The 13,534-nt window shown below is 40.9% G+C and overlaps 1 protein-coding gene across 1 annotated transcript; it reads left to right on the forward strand.

Moving 5' to 3' along the window:
* The first annotated feature begins 156 nt into the window (after window positions 1-156).
* On the forward strand, window positions 157-13,219 carry LOC130251936 (uncharacterized). The gene is made up of 19 exons (XM_056489008.1): window positions 157-244; window positions 1,483-1,610; window positions 2,275-2,418; window positions 3,014-3,097; window positions 3,619-3,786; window positions 3,856-3,952; window positions 4,044-4,267; window positions 5,012-5,165; window positions 5,240-5,448; window positions 5,538-5,655; window positions 5,788-5,993; window positions 6,467-6,584; window positions 7,094-7,263; window positions 8,034-8,107; window positions 8,186-8,310; window positions 9,119-9,308; window positions 9,689-9,830; window positions 10,354-10,450; window positions 13,212-13,219. The coding sequence occupies exons 1-19, from the start codon at window positions 157-159 to the stop codon at window positions 13,217-13,219; spliced, it is 2,544 nt and encodes an 847-aa protein (XP_056344983.1).
* Window positions 13,220-13,534: the final 315 nt, after the last annotated feature.

Raw genomic sequence — 13,534 nt, forward strand, 5'->3', positions numbered from 1 at the left:
CTGACAGAATAAACACCCCTCTCATCCCTCCTGACCAGAGATGTATGACTGTCACAACATTGATTTTACAAAGCAATCTGGGAAGTAGCAGATTTATTTGTATCTTATTTTGAATCTCCATCTTACCAGCTTTTCAATAAATTTGACGCAGGACCCATGAGTTTAGAGTGCTTGGGGAACCTTCTGAGGATAACACTGAGTGCAGAATACTTTGAAGACAAACACTTATCTCTTTTTGTTGTTGGTAAGTTGATATAGAAGAATTTGTTGAGAGAATTACACATGGTGAAATGTTTAAAATTCTCTGAGATCCCTCTATACTAGAATTTCCTGGATTATTCTACTGCTAGAGAGCTTAGGTTGGATCTCATTGTAAGTAAACCCAACTGCTACCTTGATTTCTGTGTAACCTAAACTGTTGACTTGTTTTTTGATAACTTAGCCACGATTAGACTTGATTTTGCTGTCTTTGGGCTCAAATTGAAATGCACATGGTAGTTTCTAGGCATGTTAAAGCTGGTGGATTTTCTTTGTGATAAGAATATTTTCTAGTAACAGCACATACTGCTCTGAAAATTCACTAGCTGAAGCTGGCACAACATTACTGATTTTTTTGTACTAGTGGCTTTTCACTTTCTTGGCTTCAGTTTGGTGGAGGTGTATACTTAATGAAGTTTAAGAAAAAATAGCTGGGCCCTCTAGCTATGGATTTAGCAGTCAGCAAGTGGTACATTTCTGTGAAAAGCTTCACTGAATGCCCTGGAAGGGCACAGTGATAACACTTCTGGGCCATAAACACCTGCTGTAAGATTATAAGTATAAAATGTAAATTTGGCCTTGAAAAAGCTCTCCATGACATCTATTCTTTTAGAAGGTTAAACTTGTGTCAAAACCCACTTAAAATAGGTTGTTTGCTCAGACATCTTCACTCACACACAAAATCACTGTGCAGCTGAGATATATATACCTTAAACCATAAAGTGATTCTTTTTGGAAGGAAAAAAACCAAAACAACTAAACCACAAAACACTAAAAAGCTCAAAAACCGTAAAAATGGTTTGTATACTAAAAACATCCAGGGTAATCTTTAGTGTATTCATCATCCTGGTGGATTGTCTCCTGAAGAGACTCTGCTGGGCAGGCATCAGAGAAACAGGAGCCTGTGCCAGCCACAGGTCAGGGTTCTGATGTTGCTGTTGTCATCTGTCACCATGTTGGTGGTTTGGGGCTTTTTTCCATCTTCAACCCTTCAGTTGCAGCTGTTTCCTGTCCCAGTGTGCTTGTAATTTTACCTTTCTTTCTTTCTTTCCACTTTGTCATAGCTCTTTCCCCATGTTTCTATTCTCTGAGCCCAGGGGATGCAGCTGGGCTGTATCAGAGCAGGTTCAGCTGAGTCCTTATGCCAGGGCAGGTTTCTCAAGGAGCTGGCAGAGCAGGAGTTACACTTGTTTATACAGTTCTTTGCTGTTTATTTGCCTGTAGATCAGTCTGGCACAGCTTGGGAACTTGATGAGGCCATGGCAGCACAGTGTGGCTATACAATAACTTACAACACCTGGAGGAGCATTGAGCTCCATGCCTCTGCACTGAGCTGCCATTCTCACCTAGAGGTAAGTCTGTTACAAATATTTTGACTACAGTGCTCTTGTACATTAACTTTGTGAGAAATTACTGAATTATTAATGGACATTAACTGAGATGCCATAATGTCTTGAGTATCTGTTAGCAGAGAATAATTTAATTTTCTTCAAATGTATCCAGAGGTCTGAGAATATTCCATGGTATTGCCATTTGGAGGGCCTACAATGAACACAAGAAGTATATCACATGTGCCCTAAAAGGGCAACTATTTTCTTGTGGATTACAATAGGGAATTGCATCTGGCAGCCATGTTGTACTCTGCCCTAACAATATTTAGTGTCTTGAGACACATCATAGTAAAAACTCAAACTTTGGTTGCTGGCTCACTGCTACTATGTCATAAAACAAAAACATCAGCCATCTCTTGGGTGTATTTGTTTTTTTATTGTTTAATTCTGGGGCTATACAAAAGGAACAAACCTGCTGCACAAAGTATTTATGTTGCTGTGTAGCCATACACCTATGTGCATATATTTTTTATAGTTAATGAAGTTGAAAGTGATAATGCTTCAGTATGGAGTTGCTCTTCTGTGGATGTGTTTTGTAATTTATCTTAGGGTCACAAGGATAGGTAGTGCCCAGCTAGGGAAGGAAAGTCAGTCTAACAGGCAAATATTCTCTTTACCCACACAGAAAGATGTGTTCACAGTAACTATACAAATCAAAACATCTCATACTGCTGATATGAGCAATGCTACAACTCATGTGAAAAGTGCAAGCTGCCATTATGGTCTGTGGAGTCCCAGAGAGTTAATATGTGAAAGTAACTACATGGAGGTAAGTACTTATGGAAGGTGCTAAAAGTAAAGAGGTAAGTACTACAAGATGCTCTCTTAGGTTGTGTTTCCAAAGCAAATTCCTAGAATTTAATCAGCTTCAGACTACCCCACCATGAACAACTTGTTAGTGAGTGTGCAGTATGCATCTTAAGTGATACATTTACATTATGATTGTATAGCCTATATTAGCAATAATAAAGCTGGGAAGTTATATTCAAAAGGTTAAAGCTCATAGATTGAAGTCACGAATGTCACCCCAAAAAACCTTATTTGAGGCAACAGAGAATGTACATCTCCTGAAGGAAGTTTCCCTGCTGAATTTGTTGGGGAGGAGTGCAAAAGGGAAAATGGACTCCTCTTGGAAGAGGATGTGGGAGTCAAGAAAAAACTCTGGTCTTAAGTGGAAATAGAAAGTAGAAGATAGGTGGAAAATAAAAAGAAATTGAAATCAAGCAGACTCTAGGTAAATCACCAGGCACTGTGGCATCTCTGTCTAGAAAATGCTGCTTTCCCTTGAAAAAGGCTTGTAAACTGTTGAAGACAAGGAAATAAGTGCTATCAGCAAACCTCTTACAGGTGTTTTTTCCCCTCAGGTTTCTGTCAGGAGGGAGGTTCCACAGTCTGTAAAAGACTTTGTTCAAGATGAACCTGAGGACTGGACTATTGCATTTCCAGAAGTAAAACTACAGGTTTTCTTTCTAGCAAAAGCTAATGCTACCTCTGGCACAACCATCCTTCTTTTCTTTAACCATGCAGTACTTTCAAAAAGTATTTAAGTAGCAAAAACAGAACTTCTGTATCAAGTGGTTTTAGTATATTTTTATAGATTAGAAGTACAGATAGCTGCAGGCAGAAATCAAGTCTTCCTCAGGGAAGAGATTAAGCAAAAAACCCCAACAACAAATCTCTAAGACCCCATGGCCCACAAAAAACTGTGAAGAGGCTTTTTTTCTTCTTGGACTCTGTATGTGCAGAGTCTGCAGCAATGCAGTTAGTGCCATTAGTTATTCTCTATTGCCCTTAATATGGGAAGTTTTCTATATGTGTGAAGTTGGGAAAGCTGGAGGGATATCCCATTAGTAAAATTCAAAGCAAGGCAACAAAACTGATGTGAAATTCAACACAGTAAATCACTCAATGCAGAAAACCTGTTACTTTGAACATCATGTTTAAACTATTGATGAATTTCTCTGGGTAGGCAAAGGCAGAAGAAGCCTCAATATGGCAAATAGTATTTCATCAGCCAGAAGAAAAAAGGGCTCTGCTTGTGAGCAATGCCTGGAGTGCAGGCTATGGACTGAACACCACAGACTCCAGGGTTCTGCTGCGAGTGCCATACGCTGCTGCCCAAGTTCAGCTGCTTGAGGTTGGTGTGCTCCTCCTGGCCCAGCAGGCTGCCAGGCTGGGCAGGTCTAACCAGATGCCTTCCTTACAGGATCAGGGAATTGCCTTTTCTGTGCTGAGATCAAGTACACTTTACAAATACCAGTGGGTGATCCTGATGGTGGACACTGCTGTGGCGTGTCCTGTAGGTAAGGAGTGTGGTGCCATGCTCCAGTGCCAAAATGTGCTGGGACAGACTGACAACCTGTGAGCTGACAGCTTTCATGTCTTCTCCCTAAGATGGTGTGGACTACACGAACAAAACCATCACCTGGACTGTTCCAAAGTATATTCCACCACTCTATGCTGGAGTGACTAGCTTTAAAGATGTGCTTGTGGAAGCTGGTGTGGATCTACACAAACTTTCTGCCAAGGAAATGGCTTCCAGGAAATATGTGTTATTGAATGAGCTAAAAGCAATTATAATGAAGATTCCAATTGGTGCAGAAGGTGGTTACTACAAGGTCAGTGACTTCTATTAGGTGGCACTCAAGCAATATTCTGGGATGTTTGTTTGTTTTCTGATGAGGAATAATTCTTTGTCTTGTGCCTTTCAAATGAAAGATGGTGATGTGGGAGTGAGAGAGAACAATGGGTTTATAAAAAACTCCAGAAGCCCTGACCAAAAATAGCATTTGTAATCACCACTTTATGAAGAATTTATTTTCTTGCAAGCACAGTAGACAGACTCCTACACAGAACTACTGATTAATGATTTCCTCAGGTTAAGACAGAGCTTTCACCTACTAGTCCTGACATCATGCTCCTCAGAGATGGTTCTAACTTGGTTGTAAAGCATGCATGGGTTCTGTTGTATTTTATACAGACCACTTAAGAGAATGGGACTAACCCATTAGTCCAGCAGATCGTGTGTTCTTGGGATGGGTTGGGAGTACACACCTAAATCTAGCTGCTTGGGGTGAGGTGAGTCCTGGGCAAATGCAGCCCTATTGAATTTTTAGTGAAGTTGCAGGAGCAGCCCTATTCACTGTCCCCTGCTGCTTTGAAACTAGGGGAGTGGCAGAGCATTTTCCAAAGGAAATTTTCTGAATATTCTGGGATAATCTAAACAGTGTTACAAGAGTTCAGGATTCCTGGGTAAAAAGGGCAGTTGGTTGGGGCTGTAGATTTAGCTGATCTTGAGATGTTCCAACATAACCTTAATGCAAAATCAAGCTATACTAAAGGGTGCTGATTTGAAATTCTAGACTTCTGTGAGCAATGGGCAGCTTGGGATAAAATATACTATCAACCTGTTCTTGGAACACCAGTGGGAAGACAGCAAATGGAGACTAACCAAACATACTATCATCAAGGAAATAGAAACACCATTTGAACAAGCAGAAGTTACTATAACCAATAGTAAGTAGCTGAATATTGGATTTACCAAAGGTTTTGGTACTTTTAAGAGCTTAATGGTATTTGTTTCTTTTCAGATTTAAATCTGAGTGCAAGGCTAATGAATGTTACAGTGGGAACATTCCTCCCAGATGTTGAGCTTGTGAACCTAACCATTGAAGGGGTTGCTGTGGCTGTACCTGAAGCTGTTCAACATGGCTACCTAATACACAGGACCAGATATGCTAATGGAAGCAAAGCATATGTAATACAAGTCCCACTTGATGCACCAAGTGTTAAAAAAGAGGTGTGTGCTAAGGTGCTGCAACATCCCATGGTATAGAGATGATGATATCACTTGGTGATTTTTTTCATGTCTAAATATGATTTTCCTAGTACATGAGAGAGGACATGAGAGCATACACCCTGAATGTCACACTCACATTCCTCACCTATCCATCAAGTGAGACCTTTGCTGTCCCAGTAGTTGCACTGTCAGCTGTGAAAGATGCAGGTAAACTTTGTGGATCTTGGGTGAACTGCCCCAACCTGGCTGTGGCCTGGGCTGATTTCAGCCAGGGATACTGCTAGTCCCAGGGAGCTGGGTCAAACTGATGGAGCTGGCTCACTCCTGGCTGTTTTGCAGTAGTGCCCAGTGCGAGAGGGTTTTGTGATGGGAGGAACCTTCATCTCATCATCACTCGTGGGAATGTGGACCAAAACTGGCTACCTTTCATCTCAAACTGGCACCTGACCCAAGAGGCTGCACAAAAGTACAGCTACATTCTGAGGGACAATGGCACTCACCTGGCAATCTCTGTCCCTTTCCTTTCTCCCCATGTGAGCTATGAGGTAAGGCTGCCAACATGTGGCAATTGGAAGGCACATTCTAGCTGTGAAATGTCAACAGGACACAGTATATTCTTGAAAGCAAAATAAAACTTCTCTTAGAGACACTCTTCAAAAGTATATTGGAGGATCATTTTCTGCCCTTGTAAGAAAACTTTAATTTCCCTTGGTTAATGTTGGCAGAAATAGGCAAGGAAAAAAAAAAAACATTCTGCATTTACTTTATGGCTGAGTGCCTTTAGGGACAACTACACATGCAGTGGAGTTTGTATTGCATTCTTTTGTAAAACAATTGAAAAAGCTCACTGTGTTAGCTTCTGGATTAAAAACATTCTGTTTAAATACATCCTGTGGATTTGACTTTGCTCAAGCACCATTGTCTTTGGCTTGTCATAACCTGCCCTCTTAGTTTTTGAATGCTTTAGCTGAACACTGTGTCTTTATTCTCTTGTTTAACCTGTGATTGTCGTTCCCAGGGCTTTCATAACTCTGCAATAAAGGCTTCATTCCACTTAACCTTGAAGGATGGCATCACCTTGGCTCAGAGGAGAGATTTCTCAGTTTCCTGCATATTTTCACCTTCAGAGCTGATACGTAATAGCATGTTGGGGATTAGCAATGCTATTTGAGTTGCAAAACCAAGCCATGCAGTCTGAGATGTTTCTAGGTTTTAGAGTTGTGTGGCTTGTGTTGTCTGCTTGTTAGATTTCCTACTAGTTAATATGCCATAAGGCAAGTCAAATTAAATATTGGAGTGACTATCCTCCCTAGTTCAGGAATGGGGGAAGGAAGCAGGAAAGTCTGCACACCTCTAAAATCAAGAGGCTTTTTTAAAGGGTTTTTGTGGTTTTGAGAGTTGAATTAAGTGAGGGTTTTAGGTGGAATGTGGGGAGAATCAGCATATAAATGAGTCATTCTAAAGCTGCTTGTCAGTATTAAATGTATTGAGTATCTTGGCTAGAAAAATCCTTTCGAAGAGAGTGAGAGCTCCTTGTGAGCTGCCAAAACAACTTGCCAGCAAATCCATTCAGAACATCTTTGTTGTTAGGCTACAAAAGGAGTTTGAATCTTGATTTGTGTGAAAAGGGATGTTTCTCTTTCAGAGTGCCTGCCCAATGGCTCTGTGATTATTACTGCAATCAAACTGGAAGGTAGTGAAGACCTGGACACTGCTCTGCTTGTCTTGAGGGATAGACAGTGCAAGCCCAATCTGGTGACAGAGAACACTGCAACCTTCAAGTTCAGTGTGAACACTTGTGGAACAAGTAGAAAGGTAAGAACTTAGCCACATGAAGTTTACTCTGCATTGGGGTTGGGTTACTGCTAGACCTGGCAGAGGTTCAGAGGTGAGCAGAAGATACATGGAAGTCACAGCTGAAACCAGCACAGTATCACATCCAGATTCTTTTTCTGAGCTTACCAAATTCAGTTGAGCAGGAGTTCTTACTGAGTAAAAATGTTTTTTCAAGGCCAGAGGTGCTTTCTGTAACTAGTCTTCAGTTTGACACTTCTGCATTGCTCAGTGGTGGGCTTGAATGTGAGTTTATGCTGGTCAGTTATATTTGTACAGCTTGCAGAAGCTGGTTGGGTATTGTTGATGACTACAAGGCCAAAGACTAGAGTGAGTACTGTTCTTACCACCAAATATTGTGCAAATAAAAAACAGACATAACAAATGATCAGAACATGCCTAAATTCAGACCTTAATAAATGCAGCTCGTTTCTGCATTGTTGCATCTCCTTCTGCTCACTGACTGAGTAAAAAGACATAGCTGCTGTTTTTCTCAGGACCCATGTACTCCCTTTCTAGGGTGTTCTGTCATAATCAAGTTAATAAACTTTCTTTGTGACTATGGCATAGCAGTCAGCTGTGGTCAGCTTTGGTTCTGTGGGCATTGGGCTGCTGGCTGGAAATTTCTGGCTGTTTCTAAGCATACTCTGCTCAGTGGAATCTGGCAATCAAGTGGAGGGATGTAGATATTGTTCCAAACACAAATCAGACTCTCATGTGACTGTCCTGTTTGTAATGTGTCCATCTTCCAGTCCAACAGCACAACTATGACATATGAAAATGAAGTACTCTATTTCAAACCTGGCAATGATACACCCATATACCAGTAAGTGTCATTCCTTTAAAAAAAGGTTTTACATGTTATTTTGACTGTAAAAATCTAATGCTAATCCTCTTCCCTCAGACTGAAATTTCTCTGCTCGTATGCAGTCAAGCAGAGTGCTGATGTCCAACATGAATCTAAGAACCCACCACCCAGTATTAAGCCAGGGTTTGGCTGTCTCAATCTTTCATTGAAGCTTTTCAAAGGTAACATCTATGATTAGACTCTATAAAATCACAGAATGGCTGAGGCCAGAAGGGACCTGAGATTGATCTTACTCATCCACTCTGATTGAGTAGGGCAGTATAAAAAATATTGCCTAGCATCATGTTTAGAGGACTTTTAAATATATCAGAGGATGAAATGGAAAAATTTTTGAGGCCTCTAACAGGAATTTTCTATTCCAAAATGCAACAAAAATGGTCAAATATCTGTAGTGGAACAGCCTTAGCATCATTGATACATGTATGGTTTTCCTGCTTTGTCTGGGCATGATGGAAATTTTGTGTAGTGAATGTGGTGCCAGCTTCTCTCTCCTATCAACTCCTGAAGTGTTGCTAAGCAGATTCAGCAACTCACTGCAATAGCTGTAACCTGTATCAAAGATGCAATGCTGCTTTAAAATGGTACCTATGCTAGCAGAAAGGGCTGACTGAAGCCTGAACTAAACACTCACAATGACTGGAATGGCCATTATGATTTTTTTAAAATTGATTTTCCCCTCTCATTATTTTTGAGACAATTTTGAATAAAAATCTTGCTCTAATGGCTTTTTTTAGAAGGAGTGTTTCATTTTGGAATCCCCAGAGCCAGGGAATATGGTTGAGGTTTTTGCTTTCATTGCTGATCTTGCTTTCTTGCCATTCTATCCCCATTTCTTGAAATTTGCATGCTGTTCCAGGTTTTAGTATTACTGTGCCAAAGTAAATGGTAGTGGAAAAAAGAGTGAAGCAGAGAGTTTGTGAATACTTACCCTACAAAAAGGAAGCTCCTAATATCAATACTCTCTTGCAGAGAAATCCTATTCAGAGCCCTACCAGGAATCAGAGTATCCTGTGGTAAAATACCTGAGGGAGGCTCTGTATTTTGAAGTTGAACTTCTCCAGCCTAGAGATGCAAGATTGGATCTAAACCTGGATGACTGTTGGGCTACCACCTCCCAGAGCCAGGACAGCCTCCCCCAGTGGCACATCCTTAGCCATGGGTGAGGAAGGCTTCCCTCCTTTGGTGGTAGCTGCTCTGCACAAGGTGCTGTCCTCAGGTGGGAGGAAAGGGGAAGTGGTCACCTTGGAGGCAATTGCTGCCAATCTGTGGGGTACTTGGTGTCAGCACAGTGGCTGTGCCTTCTGGGGGCAGCAGGTCCTGTGTCGGGCCAGAAGTGCTTCTGGCTAACAGTTCTGGCTGGAAAGAAAGCAAGAAGCAACCCTGACTGTGGCCAAAGGCAGGGATCACAGACTGGGGAGATGGTATTCATTCCTCTATGGCCCAAGGAAAGTGGAGAGGGAAGCTCTGCTGTATTTAACCTCTTCAAATATCTGGTAGAGGGTTTGGATTAAATACATTTTCTCTCACTTTCCCAAACAGGTGTAAAAACAACAAAGACTCCTACAGAACTGTCTTCCACAATGTTGATTACAGTTTCAGAGTAAAATTTCCTCAGCACTTCAAGAGATTTGAAGTGAGGATGTTCACCTTTGTCCAGGGCACATCTCTGTTACAAGAGCAGGTGAGAAGTGTCTGTTCTGTCATGAGCTGTTGGCAGTCTGGCAGGTGAGCCTGGGGTGGTGCATGCAGCCAATGCTCTGTAAGGGCTCACTCTGGAAGGGATGAATGAAGACTAGCCACTTTTGTTCAGTTCACAGAACAAAATTATAGACTCATTCAGGTTGGAACAGACCCCCAAGGTTCTCAAGTCCAATCTTTAATGATCCATCATGCCCACAAAATACCATTGTGAAGTGCCACATCTATTCATTTTTTGAACACTTCTGGGGATAGTGATTCCACCACATTCTCTGGGAGGCTGTTCCAGTGTTTTGTCACTTTTTCAGTGAAAAACTTTTACCTAATACCCGACCTGAACAGCTCCTAGTGCAATTTGAGGCCATTTTCCCTTGCCCTGTGACTAGTTGCCTGGGAGAAGAGGCCACCCTTCATCTTGACTCAACCTTCATATCCTTTGAGACCAGTATACATTGGATTCCAAATAAGATTTTCCTAAACATAATTTAAGTATTCTTGTCTTGTAGCTGTATTTCCACTGCACTGTGGTGATCTGCAACACTAAGCAACAGCCTTTAGACATCTTTTGTCCAAGGAGATGCAATCCTGGGAAACACAGACTTGGTAAGAAAACAGGGATGTCTCAAGTCTCTCCTGTGTTTTTGCTTAGCTATTTGGCATGTGCTCTCATGACTCATGTCAGGTCACAGACTTCTAGTCCTAGATTATGCTGTACAGGGAATGAAAAGCTGAAATGTCTTACAGCCCACAGTGTGCATCCACATGGGCAAGTGTCATCTGGACCAGTGCTTGTGAGGAAGAAAACCTAAAGAAAGGTTGGTGTCAATCTTAAATTACACTACTGGAACACCAAGTGTATTGCTGCTGTGATGTAACAGACTTGTGTGTGCCTCTCTTCTCCCTACAGATGAATGCACCAACTTCTGACAGACTAAACAAGAGCTACTTTGTTTTAAGGAGTCACAGTTAGGTGGCATAAGCAAGCACAGCCTGCTGCCCAGATTCACAAGTAAAATTTTCTGTGGTATCTACTGGGAAAATAGATTGTCAGAGAAAAGGGCCAGTTAACCCATATTGGGTGTAACTTCAAGTTAAGTTGTTGTATTGTTCTTCTTGGTTCCTCTCCAGCATTAAACTTGATCTTTTGTGTGTTCATCTGACCTAGTGTGCTCAGCTAACATGTCTGAAACTTGTTGCTTTGGAGTTGGAAGCATCTGTTTTGGAGTAGGGGAGGAAGATGGCAACAGGTGTGAATTTTATTGTAAATACCTTCAAGCTTTTTTTTTTTTTTTTTCTTTTTTTTCCACTTTTGTATGAACAAAGGACTGCAGGGAGCTTGATGTCAGTAAAAGAACGTGGAGTTTTTCCTGGAGTAAGATGGGATGAACATCCTTGAGGCTGTAATGGCTGTTGACAGGAAGGCTGTAAACTGTGATTCTTGCAGGATGGTTGTGGCTCTGCAGTGTCAAGTTGCCTTCCCTAGGTGGGTCAGATCGCTCACAGGTAACATCAGTGACTGCTTAGCTGAGTATCCTGTCAGCCTAAATGGAAACAATTTTTAGTGAAGACTTATGATAGCAATAATGACAGTACACAGGTTCTATCTGCAAAGTGTTAAGGATTTTTCCTTAGCAGAGAATGTGATGCTTAGGGGTTCCTGTCAGATTTTGTGTGTGTGTTGTTGGTTTTTAATGAGTAAAAAATTTCTTGATTTCTTCTTTGAATCTGAATAGTGGTGTGAAAAGAGTTTGGATTCAATATTGTGTTTTCCTGTTCTCATGAAAGCTGCTGCTTAGCACGAATCTTGATCCTTTTGGGGTAAATACACAACAATGGTGTCTGCTCTTTAACTTTAGATTAAAGAGGATTATACCACAGGAAATTTCTGTGAAAGCTAACTTGAGCAAGAACGTATTTTGTTAAATCTATTAGCACTTTGTGAGACAGCATAGAGTAGAAAAAAAAATTGTATTACTGTTGCTACCTATACAGAGATCCCACTAAACAGTTTGTGCTGTAATTGTAGCTCATGTAAGTCTTGTTTGTCTTCCAGTTGCCTGCTAAGCATATCTGTAGTAGGTGCACTACTGTCATGTCTGGATAAATCTATGTGGGCTTCACCAGCAGAGAAGGCTATGGTGATGAAGGATTCATTTTGCTACTCCTGTTGTAAGTGATGACTAAAGCCATGGAGCTGTGATATTGAGGATATCAACATGGGAATAGCAGGAAAATGCAGGACACATAAGCCTGACAGCAGATTTAACAAGTCAGTGACTTGGTGGCCAGTGCTTTCCCCTGTGTTAGCCCACTGGTCTGACAACTGGGTAGTGCCCAGTCTGCAGGAAAAACCCTTTAAGAAATTAAGTGAGACACCTCTAATGTGCTGCCAGGGTTTTGCACCTAAGAGAACATAACTGTGGGTGCTTTAAGTGGTGTGGTGACTTCCCTGTGTCTTACATTGTACTGACTGTGTCACCAAGCAGTGTTTTCTCCAGCTGAGTGAGTGACAATCTTCATCTTCTACCAGCCTTGAAGGAGCCTGAGCCACCTTCTTTCTTACATTTTGGGGGGCGGGGGGGAGGGGGGGTGGGAAATGTAACATCTAGGGACTGCTGTGAAAACCAAGCCTGCAGTTGGGCAGCCAACTTCAGTACTGTTAACTCTGTCTTGATTATGGCTTCCTGGGTTTTCAGTTTTTTTTCTTCAAACCAAAACTCAAGGACATCATCAGGCATAGAAATCTGGTATTTACACTCTTGTCTAAGACACCTTCATTTATTTTCATAAGCTTAGTCAACACCTTGAGATGTTTTATCTGCTGATGGGCTTTTGAGAGTTGTAGAAAAGCAAGGTGAAGCCAAGGTACACTGTGGCTCCACTCTTCAATTCTTTTAAAAGCTTCGTTTAGTGCCATTTTGAAGGATGAGTTATGTAAAGAATCATCTTCTCTATTAATCTTTCTGATATGTGGGAAAACTCTAGGACATCTCCCTCCATGGTTGCACAAGGATTTATATAAAGCTTCTTGTCAGATGCTCCAACAGCCTGTGAGATACACAAAATCCATTTGAATATCAGTGAAATCTTTTAAAGACATGACAGTTGTACTCTCTCTACCTCAGAGGTGTCTGCTTATACTAAAATTCAGGAACTGCCTTCCTGGTTATATATATATATAAAACAGAAAAAAAAAAAATCTTCAAGTGTTTTATCAACACCTCTTTGCCTTTTAAGTGGATATTTTATGACCACATGCTTTTCCCTTGGTATTTGGGATGTTATTTTTATATCCCTGTTAACACAAGTTGAAAGCAGATCAATCTTCTTTGTTTATGCTTAACATTTTCTGCAATTCCAACAGGTGAATGACAAAAGTGTAAGGGAAAAGAGAAGTCTGGTGTGATTTGTTTTTATAGGAAAATAGGAGCAATAACAGAAATATACTGCAGATAGTTATTTCCATTTCAAGTAAATGTTGATAAGTCACTGCTTATAAGTAACCTCATATCTGGTCACTGATAGGCAGAAATCTCATTTTTTCTATAGTCTATATTCAATGACAGCTAGTGTTTTAAAACTTTACTGTTTTGGTGACGTAAAATAATGACAACTTATTAATACTGAAAAACTAAGGAAAGTGACGCTTACTTTTGTTGTCTCAGTTTTCTCACACTGGCATATTCC

Source organism: Oenanthe melanoleuca, chromosome 3 (assembly GCF_029582105.1).
Source record: "Oenanthe melanoleuca isolate GR-GAL-2019-014 chromosome 3, OMel1.0, whole genome shotgun sequence".
NCBI lineage: Eukaryota > Metazoa > Chordata > Aves > Passeriformes > Muscicapidae > Oenanthe > Oenanthe melanoleuca.